At 44.4% G+C, this 21,021-nt stretch overlaps 1 protein-coding gene across 5 annotated transcripts in view; it reads right to left on the bottom strand.

Annotated features, from left to right (window-relative positions):
* Positions 1–21,021, bottom strand: part of HDAC4 (histone deacetylase 4) — a 211,375-nt gene that overhangs the window by 89,532 nt on the left and 100,822 nt on the right. For all 5 annotated transcript variants that reach the window (XM_088526970.1, XM_088526972.1, XM_088526969.1 and 2 more), the window contains one exon: positions 3,277–3,521. In XM_088526970.1, coding sequence (XP_088383096.1) covers positions 3,277–3,521 — 245 coding nt within the window. The remainder of the gene's footprint in view (positions 1–3,276; positions 3,522–21,021) is intronic.

The raw sequence follows: 21,021 nt of genomic DNA on the forward strand, positions 1-21,021 counted from the left end.
AAGATATGCCACCACTTTTAAAGCAAATTTCAGTTATTCAGGAAGAGTTCAGGATGTTTCACATACTACTGTTTTGTTCAGGGGAAAGGACATTTCCCCTCTCTTTGATCGCACTAAATCCCTTATACTTTATATTCACCTTATTCACTCAAAGAACAGTTTCTGTGTTCCAGTCAACAACACTGTAATAAAATAATAATAATAAAAAACATTACTATTGTGGTCTAAGGCCTTGACTTTTTAATAGTAAGTAACCTTTTCAAAATCTTCTCGGCACTGGCTGCTCTAATTTAGTAATGGTTGTGTGTATTTCTGCACCAAACACCGATTTCTCCCCAACCCTCTGAACGCACGAGTTGCTTAAATAATGCGTGTATTTTTAGCATCAGCTCTACCTGTATACTCTTGTGTGGTACTTTTGGCAGCAGATGCATAGCCGTTGAATCCCTTTTGACAAATCTCTTCGCTGTCTATAAGCAGAAGAGCACAAAGCTATTTAAGACTCATGTCTTTTTAAAACTGGAATCCAGTGCAATATCTGCTCTGTATATGTAACTGCAGTCAGATGTTCTGCTATATTCAAAATATACTCGCAACCTAGGAATTGTAATCCTGAAGGCAAAAAAAAAAAAATAGAAACAACATAAAGAAAGAGCAAAGCAGGAAAATTACTGCTTATTATTAAATAAACAAATAAGGAAATAAAAGTTTTGTAGCTGTTGATTACATACAGCTGTAGCTGTCCTGGATATTAGGCTGTAACGAAAAAGATTCAAAGTAGTTGATTCTAGATAGCTACCACCAAATATGTGAAATATAGCAAGATGCAGCTGTGCTTCCCCCACAAATACTGTACAAGGCAATAACTGTAATATAATTAATATATAGTAAATTGTATGTATAAATTGCACAAATTGTGTAATGTATATACTATACAATAATATAGAAATAGTATAATTGAGGCTCTGAAAATTTCCAAGGAAACCAACATCAAAGAGAACTGCTGCATTGCTTGATATCAGATTAAATTAAGAACTCTGAAATTCACCTTTTAAGTTTTGTGTGTTTTGCTGTATTTTGAAGCTGCTTCAGAGTGGAACCTTTTCCCTGAAGAGGTTCAAGTCCAAACCAAAACTGCTGAACGCAGAGGAAGGTGGGCAGAGAGGTGGCCCCAGCCTTCGTGCACCCTGTCATTACATATGACCTTAACCGAGGTTTAGGCCAGACAGGGCTAGATTCCCAAGAGATGTCTTGTCCAAAGGGAAACCTCCTCTATATAGAACAGGAAACCTGGAAATGCAAGCTTGTAAAAAGGGAGCAATGGCCCCAGCGCTACAATACTGTAAAGTCAAGTTTTGGGGCCACACTTTCAGCTGAAGACCTTCAGCACTACGTTGATCAGCTATTTCTGCATACTGAACAATTTACTTTTGAGAATAAGAGCCTAAGGACCTCCTTAATCCCTTCAGTGACACCATAAGCCAGCCATCAAATAAACCTCATTTATTCCTAGCTCCCAATTGGGAAGTCAAGAGGTTGACGTGTCTTTCACATTTTTAATCTCCAGATGCGCTCCTGAATGAACAGATCATAAAGCACGTCCCCATCTTGCGCTGCTGCAAAAGACCTAACAGCTCTGGGCGATTCCACATATTCTGACAGCTATGAAGCATTTTGTTAAATCTGCAGCCTTTGTGTTTACTAGCTATTCCTTCTTTTTGGCATTTCCTGGGATTGGTTTGCAGCTTGCTTTAAAAAACAAAGGCCAAAAAAAAAATTGCCTTAAATGTACTTTTTTTCCTCCTAAAACATTTCTCAGTACCCTTGCACGACACACACTATCTTCCCCAGCATAACCTTGCTGTTCTCCTAAAAAGGAGATGCGCATTCATCTCGCACACCTTTTAACAGTTCTCTTCGTATGACCCAAACCAGAGACACCCCCAGCACATCTGCTTGGACCTTTCCCATGTGGGAAGCACTTCCTTGACCCAACACCTCGGCAGAGCACGGGCTTGCAGCAGCGTGCACCAATGTGCACACACACACACGGGCAATGGGAAGCGTGCTACTCATCCTAAGCGACTTTCAAAAGAGCACCGCAGCTTCGCTCAGCTTCATCCCGGGCTGAATCTACGCCAAATTTTAACTTTCAATCCCCTAACGCTTCACTTTCATAGAAGGTAAGGTTATTTATTTGCTGTAATAATCTCTTTGTCCTCCCCTCTGTTTTTCACGTGTCATAAGGCACGTGGATAGCTCAAAGTTTGCAGTTCAAATATGAGGTTACACATGTGCAAGTTCTCTGGACAAAACAGGAGCTTCCTTGGACTTACAGCTTACTTACAAGTTACTTATCTTGCCCATTAAATTGGGATGAATTTCGTAATTTTAATGGTCGTGTACTTAACGACATTTGCAATTACCAGATGCTAATCGAAATACTCATTTGTCAAAATTTTGTCCTGAAGAGAGCACATTAGAGCACCCATTAGGGAAAGAGGCATTTGCTGTTAATCAGTCTTCAAATGGTTAGTATCTCTGAAAAGGCTGTAAATAATACAACATTAACTTTTAATCCCATCTCCCTCACTCTGACATACATTTCGTATCAAAATGAAAGTTCTGCAAGGTTGAATTGAGGTTGCTTTTTAATATTACATTAACACTATTTACCAGGCGCAGCGCTAATCCTCCTTTGCAAAGGGAGCGTATTAGCCATTCTGAAAGCTGATGTTACCATAGCAATGGTCTATCACTGTGAAATATTTATATAACGTCTAAGAATTTCACTATGCAACAGCCATCTTCTACACGACACTTTCTGCCTAGCCCCTGCGCTACCGCGGAGCGGTCGCCGGTGCCCGGCCTCTACCCCACGCTCCTCGGCCGTGCACAGCTCCGCTCCCGCTCCTCACATGAGCTTTCCCTGCAGAGGATGCTAGCGTCCATGTTTTGCACCTTGGGTTAAATTCTGCTGAAATGAGGCTACATCGGTTTCCCAAATCCAGATTTATGCCTTGCAAGACGACAACTGGCAGTGGGGGCAGCACTTTTGAATACATGTAGATCTAGCTAAGGTTTAAAGTAACGTGCCTCCCCTCCTCCACCCCATTCCTCCTTTTCAAAGCTAAGGCCTTGACAGTCCTCTGACCAGGGACTGTCCGCTCCATCGTATCTCCATTGCCAAAACCAACGAGCCCATTTGTCCACCCCTCCTCCTGGTGACCCAATGCTTTCTGCTCGCCACCCAAAGCAGGGCTGCCCATCGCTTACCTTGATGTGCTCGTGCAGCTGGGCCTCATGCTGCCGGGAGAGCTGCTCGTGTTGCCTCTGAAACTCGGCTATGAGAATCTGCCTCTGGATCTGCTGCTTCTGCTTGAGCGCCAGAAGCTCCTGCTGGAGCTGCTGTTCTCGGAGGGTCGGTTCCGTCACGGGCATGGAGAACTGGTGGTCCAAGCGGAGATCCATGGGGACCGAAGTCGGCGCAACTTGCAAGGGCAGCGCTGTGGTCACATCGACTGCAACATCAAAAGACAAGAGGAGAGAGACTCAAAACGGGCAATTTTGTCCCATTCTTCTGGCATCACTTGAAACAGGAAGGATAAAGGTTGGTCTAAGACATCACAGAAAGGATTATTTTTAGTGCAGCTGATCAGCTGGTCAGGGGCCTCAAGTTATCTTTTATGCAAAAAAAACAAAAAACACTATGTGTTGTACCTCTTATGACCATTTTGAGGAAAACTCGTAAAGAATTTGCAAGAATTGTCTCCATCAGTCAAAACTGCAAGTGTGACAAACCAACACATCCAAGATAAAGGTACAGAGAAGTGGTGTGTACTTAGCATACCTAGCCTCACCGTAACAGATCCATGCTAAAAGAAGAAAATAAGGCAAAGGAACAACACCACTTGCTCCTTTTTTTTTTTTTTATATATATAATTGGCATAGTAGAAATAAGGGTTTTCTGCTTACATAAAAAGCATCTCCCTGAAGACAAGGAACTTATCATAAAAATGTGGTGGCAGACGCCTACAAAATACCTTTGCAGTAACTCAATCTTAGCTCCTTTCTTCCAAAAGAAAAAAAAATACTACCATCTATGAATGACTAAATATTTCCCAATTTCAAGCCAGTCACCATGCACACGCTCGGTGCATCTGGCACGCCGTAGACCTTGCTCCATAGGAAAACCCTCCCTCACCGGCGGGAGCGCTTTCCGAGCTGGGTGCAGCCCTGGAGGCTCCCCGCAGCCCATACAAGGCTGGTACCAGAGCTCTGGGGCTCTACAAAATTAAAACTCAAATACTTCAAGCTCCAAGCTGATCATTCAGAACTGGATGTTATTTTAGCATCCTCCTTGCTAAAATGAGATACAGAAAAAGTCACCTCCTCTTTAAGCTCCTGTGTTCTTATAGGTCCCTTCATACAACTGCTCTTAACATCACCCTGCTGAAGGATGCCCAGGAGAGTGCTAAAGTGGCACCTTGCAGATGTCCATCTACAACATTACCAGACAGAATCAGGACGTTACTGTCACCAAAAGCTCTCTGCCATCAAGGGGAGAGTGTTTTAATGGGATTGCCCCTCCATGTTATTCCCCCACACACGTGCCCAGTGCTAAACACTCAGCCTGCGCGGAGGAGGAGACGCTCTTCTGGGATGGAAGCATCTTCTCAAAAGGTCACGTTTCTGGAAGAGCTGCTGGCGTCCAACCCACGAGTTATTGCCTCCGCTTCCCCGGTTGTTTCCCCTGCCGTGTCCTTTCCCTGCGCTCTTGTCTCTTCCCGCTCGCTCTCTCCGAGCGGGAGGGAAAGGCTGGGATTCTCCCGTGGAACAGCGTTGGCTGTGGCACAGCAGCTCTCTGAAGCACTGCCAGCAATTTTGCCAAGAACAAAATGTTCGTGTACATACGTATGAGCATATCCAAACATATTTTTAAAAATATGGACATAACGATATATAAGCGTGTGCATACACGCACATACGTACATAGAAATGTACTGAAACCCCACGAGTTTCCAAGCTCTTCTCCCACACGGTTTATTCTTCCACACTCGCATGGTGCCGAGCTCAGCCCGCTTCCCAGGCCTGCCCACACATCATCCCTACGGCAACTGCTTCACCGAAAAAACCCTCCATGCCTCTCCCTATCCCTATCCCTATCCGAGGGCAGGATCTGACAGCTAGAAACTGGCACCACAAAGATTACGGCGTTTCACGGCTTCAGAAACACCCATCCGACCCACAGCATAAAGGCAGTGCCGGACGGCACGCTCCACATCAGGCTCAGCCCTGCAAGCGCCTTCGTGTTTTAAGTCCTTCAGATGGAAATTGGATTCCTCCAGGATGGTGTACAAGGCAAGAGGTGGCAACCCGACAGTGCCAGAGGCCTGGAGCATCGCGGGAAAGGGGCTGTGCCCTGGAGCAGGAACACAGCTACGGGTCTGCGCATTAGAAAAACCCTCCTGCTAATGTATCTGTTGGATCTATAGGGAAATCTGAGATGGGGAGAAAAAAATCCTAATGCACATTAAACTGAACAGGCATCTGCACGCGCACACACACACACACACCCACCCTAAAATCAAGTTTTCAAAAATACCACACATGGCGGCTATCGAAAATCCAAATGAACCATTTTCATGTCAACAGGAAGGACGAGATATTCATAAGGCAGGCTTTTCCAAGTGGTATATTCCACATATTATTATTTATGGCGTTACTGTATGCTAGGAAAGCTTCACAACAACTATTCCCAAAGCAGCAGCAATTTTATCTTGTGGTAAATCTACAGGAACTCCATTGGCTCCAACACAGTTTCTCCAGGTGCAAGCAGCAAGAATCATATCCATGTGAAAAAGCAGCCTGGACAGATTCCTGCTAATTCAGCTTAGCCCCACTCCACCTCATTACACTGATCCCGAGCCAGAATTATGCCCCAATTCCACCATCCCCAGCTTGGGCAGAACCTGAGGAGGATTTAATGCAAATTTAATGCCTGAAACAGGTAATTCCGGAGGATCCGAACTCAGCTGGGTGCACAAAACAAGCAGTGGAGTGGACGTGGTGAAGCAGGAGCTTTTTCCAGCGTGTTTCCTATCTGCCTGCCCAGCTGCAGGCTCCTGACGTCAGGGATGATGCCGCCGCTCTTATAAACACGGACTAGAGAAGGGCCCTTCTGGCACAAGGGCAGGAGCTGCTCCTCAGGCTGATAGCTCTCCAGAGTGACGTGTCCATCTCGAGCGCGGGGCGCTGCTTTGCCAATGCTATTTAGCTTAATGCAGTTTCTTTGAAACCTGCACAAACACCTCTCAGGACCTAAACACTCCTGTTTCAGCCCGTAACTGCAGCCTTCGCTTGCAGCGTGCAGAAGCAGCCTACAAAATTCCTGCAAAACCCCACGGTCCCTGTGGCCAGCGGCAGGCAGGAAAGGATTCAAGACCCCCCTTCCGCCCATGGGAAAAGGGCCACGCTCCATGCGGGAGCGCCAGCTGCAGCGGTCAGCGCCACAATTCCCATTCATCAGATTCACGGAGGGCTGCGTCATCCCTGCCTTCCTCCTATTTCAGTCTTGGGAAAAAAAAGGGGAAAAAAAAGAAAAAAAAAGCTGTTTGCAAAGCCCCAAGCGCCCTGAGTGCTTCTGACCCCTCGAGCCCTCCTGCCAACAATGAAACCTTCTCTGCTTGCTGAGCCTGTCACTGGGACTAAAGAGAGTGAGACAGGGGGAGAAAACTAAAAACCAAAAAAAAAAAAAAACCCCCCAAAAAAGTCTGTGTTCGTTCTTTGGAATATTTTATAGTAGCTGAGAAAATCGCTTTTATAGGTCCTGCCTTGGGAACGTAGCAGCGCAATCGTGACGTGAGCAGAAGGACAAAGACTATATTCAGAGTTCTAATGAGAAAGGCCAAACCCATGAATTAGGAGACAAGATCTCAATTATGAAGAATAAACCATCTTATGGTCTCCCTGCCTTTCTGCTTCAGTGTAGGAACAGAAGGGAAAAACAGTGGGGTTTTTTGGTTTTGTTTTTAAACTAGGCTCCTAGGGATTTTTTTCATGGTCAAGTTAAATGGTTAAATGCAATTACCACAATAAAGTGATAAACGCAAAAACAAGGGTGCATTTCTCAATGTGTTTTACATTAAGATCATTTCACGTTAAGTTTACAGAGAACTATATGATCAGCTAGTGGCAAAGCTGATCCTCTTCAGTGCCCCAACCTGAAAAATACTTTCTTAAGTATTAAGCATTTTAGAAGGGATTAGGACGTAGATTATTTAACTACATGTACGATATTATTTGAATAAAAATAAATAGATAAGAGACAATAATTACTTTCTTCTACTTTTATGAACCATCATTCTCACATTGGTCCTTAAATGGCTAAAATAGAGAAGCATTTAAGTCCTGACACATATGTTAAACCAAAACTTCAGCACAAAGTGGACAGAGGATGTTTACAGCAGAGCCCGAAACTCCAATCTCCTTTCAGGACAACCTTCACTTAAATTGTACGTTGAAAATATTTTGGAAATGAATTGTAAAATTGAGAGCTGTTGCCAAAAAGCCACTTTATTCAGCAATTTCCTTATGCTTTAAAGGAGGGGGGCTGCCCACCTCCTTCAAAACACTGGGGCCGTTTCAGCCTTCCTCGAGGGTGGAGGAGGAAAAGCTGACCACCCCCCCGCCACGATGCTGCATAAAGCACAGCCATCCCGCCGCCTGTCAGAGCAAGATTACGACCCAGAGCACCCAAAAACGCAAGAAAAGAGCGTTTTGGCTCACAGAGCAACTCTCCAGCACCCCAACCGCTCCGTGACGGGCAGGGAAATGCCTCTCTGGATCACTCCATTTGCACCGACAAGCTCAGGGCTTGCCAGAAACCCCCGACTCAGCTTCTTCCCCCCCTCCTCCATCCCTTGCACTCTCTGGACATTGGCTTTATTTCCAGCTAATGAGTTTGCTTCCTAATTGCTAGCACGCCAGCACTGCCCTCCAGACAGAGGCTGCCAATAGAGGAGTTGTCAGCGGGGAGAAAAACAAACAAACAAAACAACACAAAAACCGAGAAAGCAGGCTGAGCATCTGCAGCATTTCGGTTACTGCCATAGGAGACCAAAAATAAAAATAAAAAAATATAAAAAGGAAATGAATAGGGCGAGGGTCAAGGTGTTTTGTGCCACCTATGTTCTTCCTGGCATAGCCCACCTGTTTCTCTTGAGATTCGCTGCTTTGCACAGCCTTGCAAGGCAGCCCGCTGCTGAGCGGAACGAGTGCTCCAGGTCGGAAATACAGCGCTTTGGGGACGAGCGCGCTGCTCAGCAGGCTGTGCAAAGCCACGCGGTGCCCTCTTCCTAGAGCCGCTGCATTCATCTGCTCCAAACCATCTTGGAAACCTGGAGAAAAGGAGCTGCACGCTCAAAGCACACCACAGCAGAGGGAAAATACGCAGGGTCTTCCCCTGGCAGGAATCTTGCCTGGTTTGACGCTTGTGATGTGATTTTTAAGGGAGCAGTAGGCTCTCTCAAGCCCTGCAGCCTGGCTGGCCTGCCCCGCAGCGAGGGCCTCGGCCCCGCCAAGCGCAGCGCTCCGCGCGGGGCGCGCATCGCGCGGGCAAGGCGCTCGCCCCGCTGTCCGCGCTCCGGCAAACGCCAAAACCCCTCGAAACGCCGAGAGACAGCGAGAGCAGAGCTATTAATAGAAACAAGCTACCGCAGTATCCCACTGCAGCGGCAAGATAAAAGAAACGCCGCTCCGGGGAAAGCGGAGCACGGGATGGACTGCTGCTCTGAAAGGTGCTCGGGAGGGTTTTACCCGCAGCCTGCCGCTTCCGACGGAGCGGCCCACAACAGGGAGGGCTTCCCAAGGAAATAACATTCAAGGGGAACAAAATAAATCCCTTTCCCTCACATAACGGACTGCTCTCTTGGACATCGCTTTGCAGAGCGGCGAGCGCAACGGCAGCCGCGTGCCTCATCCTGGAAAGCAAGATCCTAGTAAACAGCAGCCGAGGTTTCCTATCCCCAACGCTGCCATTCGGCACGGGCGGGAATGGCTCTAGGACAGGCAAATGTTCCCTGCGGCATGAATGGGAGCCCAAATTAATCATCCTGTCGCCCACCGAAACGCAGCGGGCAAGGCACCGCGCCGCCGGCAGCAGATGGAGCGGGAAACGTCGCTCACTCATTGACGGCGCAGAAACGCGTCGCTCCTCTGATTCCTAACGAGACCTGGGGACGTAACGGGGCAGAGCGCCCTGCAGTTCCCCCAGGCAGCTCCCTCCATCGCGGCACCTTCACCAGGTAGCTGCCGGACTGTGAGTTAGCAGAGGGCTCGGTGAGGGCCCTGCACGTGGGTTTATTCGTCACTCTAAGGGAACTCAGAGGTGAGGATGAGAACATTGATCCTGCTCGCTGCAGCTCAGGCTTGAAACGTTAGAAAATGGCTCCTTTGATGATACTCGGGAAAAAGAAAAATCAGCTAGTTGCATCAATAAGAGACAGGAAAAACAGCTCCAAAAATGCATGATTCCTTGCTTATTTATAGATCTCCTTGTGAACTAGGAATGCACAGTGTAAACGTCAACGTTAATCAACCTCATTCTGTCTAAAAGCAGGATTATTAAAATTCCCTCTTGGGATCCAAAGAAGGCCTCCAAGCAGCATAGCAGTATCTGTAAAAGCACAACTTTCTTGGCTCACTACTATACATTACAGACCAGCTGTTTATGTGATGGCCCGGTCTAAAGCACTGCAAAGAAATTCAACGTGCTTGAAGAGAGCATGAAGCCCCTTGATCTCCAGATCATCCTCTATCAATCTTATATATTCCTGCAGCAGGACAGCAAAACTCATCTCTCATAAAACAGTGTACTGAAACCCAAGCAGAGTAATAAGTAAGTCCTTAACAAGAATCAGAAGGGTCCACATCGCAGTGCCTGAGAGAAGGTCAGGACTAAAAACCTTGATTACAGAGAGGTCTTCAACAGATGAGCCTATGCAGGATAAAGAAGCTCCTAAGGGAGCTCCTGAAGTTCCACTGTTTCCTTTTTCATCATTATCCTTCTCATGGTGGTTTTAATCAATGACATATTTGAAAAATTAGCATCTTGAATGATGTCGAGTCTTTTAGCAAAATTGAAGATAATGGAAGCTGAAGAGTTTGGAACATTTCTCACTTTCAACTTCATATAACTGTGGCAAGTTTTTCCTTCTATGCTTTCCTGGTGCTTTCCTTGTATGCTGGGGGCTGGCCAACTGCAACCCCCTTGAGAATTCATGGGAAAATGTGCCTAAATCAAAAACAAAACAAAATCAAATCCTTCTTAAAAAAATTTCCTAGGAATATAATTTTGCCTATCTCCTAATTTCAAGCATTATCCAACGACTGAACCTCTTTGATCCCTCTGTCTAGGTGTTGGTACAAGAAAATCCTCATCTTACTAGATACCCAAGACAAAAAGAAAGGTTAAAGAAAGATCTGATATACTTCTAAAGAAAGAAACCCACATAGATTTCTCATATGATTTTTCTAATTTCATCCTGAACTTTCTTCAAGGGAAAACGGTATTTTAGAAAACAGAATTAAAGGGAGAGGAGATGGAGCAGAAGCCTGGAAAAGAACTGGAATCTAAGGAGAACATACATGAAAGGAACACTCCATGAGGAAAAATTCCAGCAAGGTAGATGCACACACCTGAGCTGGAAAATCACCCAGAAAAGCTGGAATTACACACATGCCTAGACCATGTAATGGGGTTCTCTCCAGGGACTGCATAGAGTCGACCTCTACATCACTGAGGAAAAAGAAAAAATAGTAGATCAACCAGCTGTGAAATAAAAGACTTTGAATGCCAGGAGGCAGCAGTTCATAAGGGAGCTGACTGCTCAGGAGGACAGCAGACATCACATCTCTGCTCTGACGCATCAGGGAGGGCTGCTTTGCCTACTATAAATCTTGCACAGTGATGCCATTCACGTAGACTGAGGGCATCTTGGGGCTGAGTGGGCAAGATGATGTGGTGAGAGCCGAAGAGAAGGTTTAGCTCACAAGTGGAGATGGTGCCAGCTGGTACGGAGCCAGGCCATTATGAAGAGTTGTGTGATAAAAGCAGTTATTGCTACAGGGAAACGCTCTCAGCTTCCTAAAGACACTCGGAGAGGCAAGGAGATCAAAGCCACCTATCTGTTGCTGGGAAGGAATGCTGGTCCACTGCCAAAACCACATGGAGAAATGAAGCCAACCACTACTTTCCCGCGCCTGATGGATCCTGTGAGTTTGGGAGGCAAGAAAAAGAAGGATGTTCATTAAAGGCAGAAAAAGTGGTAGCACAAATGTTGCTGAAGGCAGGTCTGGGCACCACCAAGGAAAATTGCACTGCAATACAGGAGGCGACCCTACAATCTTCGGATCAGCAGCTGCTCACTCCATAAGAACAAACTCTTTAACACTTCTAAACATTTTCATTCGTTTAGAAATTGAGCAATGGCATGTTAATGCCGTAAGATCAAAAGACAAAGTTACACAAGATTCTTAAGAATCATCTGTCCCCTGACATATACTAAAATTTTGCTAAAAAGGCACATTAGGATTATTTTAAGCAGCACAGGAATAGGTGGTTGTAGCTAATAGACTGGACAAATCATTTCTACCATTGCTCAAGTGACTCGCACCTGTATGATAAGTCCCAAAACACATGATGCAATTTCCTCAGTCACGAAGAAAAAAAAAGGAAAAAAAAAGGAAAACAGAAGGAACAAAAAGGAAAAAAAAAAGAAAAAAGGCAACTAAATAACAAACTGAAAGAGATTCTCAAAAAAAATCCGATTGATTGCTCAACAGCTCCAATAGTTCAATGTAGCAGCTTAGTATAAACTTCAACCCTGATCCATAGCTTTCTGTAGGTCTTTCTTAGGACTTCGGCTTATATACTTTTGCTGTGTTAAGAGAGGATTTTTTTTACCCATTTAAAATGAACCAAATGGTCAGAAACAAATGCTGCTGTTTTAGGAGAATGTTAAAAAAAAAAAAAAAAAAAGGCAATTTCTAGGGAAATTTAGATAACCTCTACATGACAGTTTAGACAGATTAATAAATTAACTATAATGATGTTTCTAGTTAACTGCATATCCAGGCCATGCTTCTTTCACTAAAAATGCCACATTTGCACCAACACAATTAACTGAAACTTGAAGCACAAGAAGAGACTTGCATCTTGAAGCAACATAAAATGCAATTGCCTCATTCACCAATGAGGAGTGCAGACTTGCTGCCATCTTGCTCTGGTTGCCAGGTGTAACCTAAATATAACCCCAAACCTCATCCAGCTGTGAATTATGTATCTTCTTCATCTTAGACGATATTCAATGGGTGGTCTTTAATACTAAGGGTCAAAATAAAGGTGAGGCTTTAACTTCTGCACCAACTTTCCCTCCCTTTGCACCTGTCTTTCAACTTTTCCATATACATTGCCAAGTTTTTGAGGGCTGGGCGTTACAGAGCAGGAGATGAAAGTCTCTTGAAGGAAATCTGAGGGGAACCAGGATCTCGCCCAAGTATTCATCTGCATTCATGCATCCTGCTAAACAAACAAACAAACAACCTGAATCTCAACAACCCGGTTCCTCTAGCAGTACATCTTAGGGGAGGAAAACGCTTTCCTCCTCCCGCCCGGCTCTGACTGCCTCTCGCCCACCGAGATGTGGTGGAGCCCAGCAGAGGGGAAAACGCTGCTTTGCCAGGAGCTGAGAACCGTCCTCAGGCTCCACTCCGGGAGGCAGCCACTGCTAACGGCTGTGTCTCAGCTACAGCAAAATCAGCAGTACTTTATAGGTCCCGGCACGGAGGCATCCCTGTCCTGCCTGCACATCGGTGCTCTTGGTCTGCTCACGGGAGGTGGGAACCAGGAAGGACTCCTGGGAATCCTGTGCACAGTCAGCACTCTGCACTGGGGAACGCGTTCTGGCGTCTACTACTGATCTGCAGAGTCTGTGTCTATTTTATACAAAAACAATCCCTTCCTTAGCAAGGACACCATGTTTTACAGCATGTTTTATTTTTAAGCCACTTCAAGCACTGCACATCCTAAAGCTTCATCCCTCCAAATTACAAATTCCTCCTTATTTGATGTTATTCAAGATATGTTACAAACTCATTCATATAGGAGAGATTTTTTCTTTTGTATAATACACAAAGTTGCCCCCAAAAGCTGCTTCTGAAAAAAGCAAGCATCACTCTTGAGAGACATGAAACAGGGCTCAGCCCTGGCTTAATTTGCCATTCTACCTATTGCCTTTCTAGCAGAATTCTCTATTAAAGCAGCCAGTGTTGTATTTTTGTTCGTTTCTGAAGCATATCAAGTTATAAGAAATACTAACTTTTGAGTCAGGAATTTCTTCTCTGCCTTCAAGTCAATATTTTATAAAATTACACCCACTTAATGTGTAGTTGTCTCAATGTGCTGACTCATTTGAAGAGATCCTGAACTTAAGTCATCAAATATAACGCATACCTGAAGGATTACAGAAACACAAGCGATCGCTGAAAAGAACGCGAGGCCATTTGAAACATTCGGAGAACCCAAGAACATCTGCGAGAATGAACGAACCTCGCTCTCGATTCACTCTCTTTTTAGATTATCACTGTTGGAAAAGCGATGGTTGCTTATGAAGAGCACTGTCAGAACAGTCAGAACTTCCAGCTCCAGCAACTAGTTTTTAAGATGTGTGTTGAAGAACTGGAACTAGGTGATACAATGACATCTTGTGCTACAGACTGCTTAAATACATTCCCAGTTACAAGAGCAATCCCAAAACACCAGGTTAAGGTGCTAGAAAACAGCCCTCCGAGGCCATTCTCACTCCACCTTGCAGCAGATGTTCCCGTGCCACCCGACACGGAGGCCACGAAACCCCCTCTCCTCTCCCCAGCTAAACCACTGCCTGGGAATTCAGAGCAGACTTTGGCAGGAGGAAAAACACATCCCACTTAGATCTTATCAAGTGTTCTCTGGTTGCTCTCTGAAGCTTCCCCACACCACCAATAAATACTACATGACTTCTCAACTCAGAGGCAGCCTCATCTAGATACTGTCATATTTTTCTAGAGATTATTCTTTCCCTCAGCATTCATCACTGGCCTAACCACCAAATCCAATGCTTCAAGAATAACACTTAGCATTTGCAAAATGCCATCACTGTAACTTTCAGTAGACACACTTGTAGATAAAATGTGATTTTTTTCCCCCCTTGTACTGGTCTGTGTATCAGCCAACAAATCCTAACTACAACGGAAATACTCAGAACTTGGAGCATGCTGAATCCTGTGCAAATGTTTTCCATGCTGAAATGCTCTTAAATGACTACAGTTTAACCCTCCTATGATTGAGCATGATTCAATTTTCATCTTTCCAGTTCAGGCTGATTTGCCTCGACTTTGCTTAGCTGCAACGTAACAGGTTATCACGTGACAATATCGAATCCTCTACGCTGATCCTGGCAGCTGCAAACGACCCATAGAACCAAGTAAAGATCTTCCAAGGCAGTGCATAGAGGTATTTGTGCGTCCAGAAGTGGTCTGTGAAAATGGGAGAGTAACTAAGCACCTACAGGGACCAATTTTGGGAAAACCTTTGGCCTGATTACTGCCAATTCCAAGCTCTCTGGACCATGATGGTCAACAGGCCAGCTGCACTGTAGAGCAGCATATATGAGGGAACTTTAAAGAGAAATATTATGCGCTGACCAGAAGAGTAGCCCATTATTTAGAAAGGAATTATTTTCAGAGAAGAATAATCTGAACAGAATGAAGATGTTTCTTCTTCCATAAGACATAGAAGCTTTAAAACTGATAAGGCAGTTTTAAAAGTTTTGCAGCAGGAACTACACTTCTGGATAGACTATAGCTGGATAGGTCTGATCAAACAAAAATTAACAGGAAGGAAGAAACATTAGGCTGAATACCACTAGTGTGTCTTTAGAAGGAACAAGTTTCATTCTTGGCCTCCAAGTTTGCCTTTCTTGTACAGTTAGCACTCTGTAGAGAGGCATTTTCTTGGAAACTGCTGGTGAGCAGCTTGTTAAATCTGAGAGGTCACTGTTTTACCTTGATTCCTGCTTCATAAGCACACTTCTCATTAAATGTCTAGTGCGTACCTAGTGGTGGGACCACACCAACGTCGATGAAGGTGTTGTGACCAGAAGCCAACAGATTCTGCATCATCTCTGAGCAAATGCTCACGATTGATGGAAAGAAAAAAAAAAAAAAAAAAAAAAAAAAAAAAAAAAAGGTAATGCCAAAATCTTGCAAAAGGGCTTCACCATTGAGCGGGTTTTGTCCTTCTTGCCCCAAAGCCCAACGTCACTATATTCCCCTGAAGATGCAGGCCGTGAGAGCCAGAATAGCAGAGGTATTTGCACTGGGCAGTTTGTGAGTGAATTTATGGGCATCAGAACAACGATTCTGCACAGTCTGTCTCTGGGAGACATGGGGGCTGTTACCTGATGGGAAACGAAACCTGTGTCAGAAGAAATCCTGAGCCACAAAGTGTTTCCTCTCCTTGCAAATTCACCCTGGATGCATGAAGAAGCTTATCCAACCATACTGACAGTAACTAAAACATGCCAGTGCTACAACAGACTGGATCATTTGGAGAGCAAAAAAAACCCCAAAATTCTTTAGTAAAGTTAAGATTTTACCAGATTTTATACTTGACTTACGCTTCTTTTGACCATTGTCTCAAACATGACAAGCAACAAATCCATCAGGCACATGTCAGACTCAGAAGATCAGCTGCTTGTGAACACAAATGCCTTGGAAAATTAGCATCCAAGTTAAAACCCGATTTCTAATAGTTTAAATTATAGGAAAAAATGGTTAATGCAAACATCTTTGTTCCTCCGAATTGACTTAACAAGAAAGTGTAAATCTGTTCATCCCTAGAAAAAAAAAGTGAAGTCGGTGAAAAACAGTGCTAAATTTGGACATATTCTTAACCCATTTAAAAGCCCAGGTTTTGAATTTGCTTTAACAATAACTTATTTTATCTTGTCCGTGGGAGGCAAATAGCTCTCTGACCACAGCTTTTCAACAGATGCATTATGTGAGGAAGACTCAACAGTCTCGACATTACAGCTCTCGCTGCTCAGCGGGGTCAGCGGCGGCTGCTAATGAGTCGGGGAGCCTAAAACAGCGACCACACGAAGCATCACTGCATCCATTTAGCTAAAGGACAAATCTGAAAAGGATTTAAGTTTCCTCATTATCTACATTGTATTTAGAAGCGTCCTCAATGCTCAGACAGCTGTATTCACCAAGTGATGCACGGCTTGATCTTTTACATATAAAAGAAGTATTTAGATATAAAATTAGAAGGTGCAAAATAACACCATGCGTTATACTTGAACTTTTAAAGGAGCTGGCTATTTTTTGTCATATACAAGATCCTATTTTTGAGATCAACCGGAAAATACATTTTAAACTGCATTCCAACCTAGGTCTGCTTGGAAAAAAAATTAAAGCATTTTTCTTAATATCACAACCAAAAATTTTACATTGCATACAATTCTTACATTCCTTTTCTCACGTATTTCACTTAGAAGTGTATTTTCTGGTACAAGAATTGTGTTCTTCAAGCCATCTTGACCAGCATTGATGATATTCTTAACACATGTACACATAATTCATATCTCTAAATTGCAGCCCCCATTGGGAGAGGGAGAGAAAAAATAAGAATGTGAGATATAGCGCTATTGCTTTGCAGAAGTGTACGAGCCTTTGCAAGCTTTAAGAATTTGGTATGATTCAGTGATATACAGAGATAAGTTGCCAACTGCATTTCTTCTTTCTTAGTGTGGCACTGCACGAGGCTTCTTCAAATTTAGCAAAAAACATTCAAAATTCTAACTCCTTCTCCTGTGCAAGAGAGTACAATTTTTAAAAGAACCCAATTTGCCATCAGACTTTTACTAGCAAATGTTTACCCTTGGTTATGAACAAATCACGTTTTTGACCCTGAAAATATACAGCCAGCATCAGCTCATGAATGCTTTTTAGTGGAAAAAAAAAAAGTCAGCAGGTGGAGCATTTAAATCCATTCCCACTTGCCCCTTTCACTGAAGAAGGAGAAACACAGCCATGGTCCTACATGGTTTGGGGAATTGCTCCCAAACTCAACCTCTTCCACGCCGCAGAGGCCAAAGCTGAGAGCGGCACCTCAACGTCTCTGCTGAAGAGGAACAGGGCACCAGCAGCAGCGAGGAAGCCCTTGCAGGCCACCAGAGGAGCTCCAAAGCAACCAGAAACAGGGAGCCATCAGGCCGAGTTCTGCTTCCCAAGCCAACATCCATATATTTGCAATATATGACCTGACTGCAGAAGTCAAAATACTCTTCTGCCATCAGCACTCGAAACACAAACCAAGTGCTTCCAAACACAAATTACATAACCTGGGTGTCATTACTATGAACATACAACTATATATCCTTTTCCAAGGGCTTGGTTTTCTTTTGCGACCTAAGAATTCTGCTGAAAACATTGTTCTCATTTTCATAGTTAAGTTGCATAATTATTCCCCCTGTTCCCCCTCATTATCCAACCTCAGAAATGAATACTTAAAAGCATGGCAGATGAATCCATATGTTCCCAATGAGGATAAAATGGTATTTTTTGAGAAGATGCCCCTCCAAATCCCCTAGCTGTCTGAGCGAGGGAAAACTACTCCACATCTCCCATTACGCTTCAGAATGGAAGGACAACTAATTACATACACTGCAAATTTCCATGTAAAATTAGACGATCTTTCTGCGCTGCTTATTCTTGATACTTGAGTCAAAATAACCAAAGCCTCTCCGGCTATTTTTATCCCTGTCTCTTGCCAGCATCTGTATATTGCCGTATTATTTATTGCAAAGCAATAGTGTAACCCGAAGTTAAATCCTTCTCCCGTTTTCCTTGCTATATCTCTATAGTTTTAAGGGTTACTCTTTTTTAATTTTTATTTTACTATTCTTTCTTTAAAACAGACCAATAAAACGTATACAGTTTATATAACCATAACTCGATACAACTTAATGCTTCCTATGTTAATTCTAGAACGCTCATCTAGCGATACTAAAATCAGTAACTGTTTGCACAAAGCACGTAGTCAGTAGAATTTCAAAACTAGTATCTGCAACGCCGAGAGCCTGCGACTGAGGAATCATTTATCATTTCTACCCCAAATAAAGATACTGAAGAATTAAACACCGAACAGGATACGCAGTCTATCTAAAGACACATACTGGCCTGTACATCAAGAAAACATGCTCTCAGCAAGAATACACAATATCCTTCCAGCTTACTCATGGAGAGTTCATGGTGCTTGGCTGAGTAGCACTCATGAAAAATACTATTAACTGGGCATCGTAATACTCAGAAAACTACATCAATCAGTACAGTTATTTGGGGTGTCCTTTCCTCCCGTTAGCTTTACTTGCATCATGCAATTCATAACATGGTGGATCTGTAAAAAGTCAAAGCAGCTCAATAAATAGAAATGTCCAGGCAGGATTTCCATTAGAACAGTCTCACATACCATTTACCATCATCTTTCATTCCTGGCTGTTAAGTACATTGTGACTGAGTTAAAAAATGTTACCAACAGATTGCTAAGGCCCAGAAAAGATCAGGAAAAGATCCCCTGTGCCCATATGCAGCACACTGCCCATGCCCTTGTGCTGCAAACTGTAGGCTGCAACGATGGCTCACTACGACCAGCCGTAGCACTAGGTCCTCAAGGTCCCAAGACACTTTTTTAGGGATTGCTCCCTCTCTTTTTTCTTTTTTTAGTAAACAAATTTGCTGTCGAAACAGTTACAAGGTGCCAAGCACCAAGAGAAGATGGTACGACAACGTTTCCAGCTGAAACATTGAGATCCGGCGCCGTACGCTGCGTGTGAGCACTGCCAACCAGCTGGTTTACACAACGCTCTTGCTTGGGTTGCTGCATCCCATGGCATGGTGGGGCAGGGCAAGCCCCTCGACAGCCCTAGCTAGAAGCATATAACACACCCTGTAACACTGCTTACACACTATCACCCCAGCAAACCCTCCAAGAGATCTGTTTTTCTTGCACACTGAGCGTAAGAGCACACACAACATATTAGAACAACAACAAAAAACCACCATTAATAGTGCTGATACTTTATAAAGATACACTCTTTTTTTTCCAGGGCGATATGGTTTAACAAAGTACTAAACAGAGCACCTTCCGTTCAACCTGAAATACACAGGCGCTGTTACTGATGCTATAATGACTAACTCCTTAAGTACTAATCCCATAATGAGCAGGTGCTTGAGCAATTAAAAATTTCTAAGACAACACAGGGACACTGGTACACTGTGACCAAAATTAGGATTTTCTACAGAAGTCCTGCGAAACCCCAGAGCAATCCTAAGAATTCCAGGCACACCAGCCATCAGGCAAGTCCTCTTCTGGTTTGCACAACGGCTGCCAGAGCACACTTGAAAAGGAAAAAAAGTCTATCCCTACTAAAAGTGTGGGCAATTCTTCGTTTCAAGGCAATTACATTTTAGCACCTAAAGAGAAAGAAAGTGTTTTGCCTCCAAACATTACTGTTCACTTCGCAGATAGAAATTGTTCACCTTCTTTATCCCATTGCAACAGAGCAGCTCCAAGCTATTTTTTTTCCCCTCTTTTCTCCCATATATGTAAGATGCATGGAGTAAACATTTGGTAATGCGTTTTTTCCTTACCGAAGGACTACACGAGGCCCTGTAATAAAGGGTTACAGTCACATTAATTCATGCTGTGTTAAAATTTATACATCTCTAATGCAGTAGATTTTTTTTCCCTTTAGTAACTTGTGAAAATCAGATTTGGGGATTCCTCCCTCCCCTCCCAATCCTGTAGCTTGGGCCAATGTGGAGCATCATCCTTATTGCAGATTATCCACCCCATACAAGAGGGTGGATGCGAATGCCTTGGCACCTCTACGATGACCTAGCACCTACCTCGATCCAACTCTGCTCTGTGTCTGCACATGAGGGAGGCTACCAAGGGATTGGCCTCACATGCCCAGGAGCGCCCTGCTCCCCAGGAACATCACCCATCCATGCTCGAGGCAGGAGCACATCAGGGCTGGGGGCTCATGGTGGAGACCAACCTCAAGAGAGCTGGGGCAGTTCTTCAGGGCAAGGAGCCCAGTACGGCGGGCACTGAGGGCAAGAGTCCTGCAGCCACACGCACCGTTTGAGTCACCGCATCGGGGTCAGCAGCCCGTGGCCACTAAGCCACATCGCGGTCAGGGCCTGGTCCTCCGTATTGGGCTGTCCCTTGGTGCTCCTCACATGAGTGGCACTGAGAAGCAGCTTTGCAAAAGCCGGTTCAAGACGGGCTGGGACATGCTGCATTACCGCAGACCCTCTCGGTGAAGCCTTGACATGGAGGGACCCCTTCAGTGCCTGCGTGATCCAAATGTTCCCTTACCCAGCGCGGCCAAGCCCAGCTGGATATTAGGTGGAATCATTCTGTTGAGTCAGTCCCAATCAAATGATTAAGAGGGAAATGGCTCATGAGAGAACCGCGTTTTGGCATTCCTCCTCCGCAACATGTGTGGAGAGCAGTTTTTGGATGGGAGAAACGTTCACTGGAGAGAGGGGGGGAAAAAGGGGGAAAAAAAAAAAAAAAAAGGAAAAAAGAAAAAAGCCTGTACATTGCTAATTCAATTTAGAATGGGGAGAAAAGGGGCAGAAAAAGTCACGGCGGAAAGTAGAACCAGTGGATTCTGACAGGAGGAAGTGCCCTGGAGCCAGCAGCACAAGTCAAGGCAACGCTTCCTTGGACCTTTTCCAGCATCAGCACAGGTCCATGCACGTCCCCACGTGGTTCCAACTTCCCCGTCTCAACAAGCAGATTCACGGTGGCTGACGACGCTTCCACATTTGAAGAAGCAAAACTGCATTTTGCAGTAACAGTGAGCATGCCCTGTGCCCTAATTCCTTATTCCCAACACCAAGGGT

The sequence above is a fragment of the Tinamus guttatus genome, unplaced genomic scaffold, assembly GCF_059628265.1.
Source record: "Tinamus guttatus ecotype Peru unplaced genomic scaffold, ASM5962826v1 Tinamus_guttatus_pri_ptg000260l, whole genome shotgun sequence".
In the NCBI taxonomy this organism is placed as follows: domain Eukaryota; kingdom Metazoa; phylum Chordata; class Aves; order Tinamiformes; family Tinamidae; genus Tinamus; species Tinamus guttatus.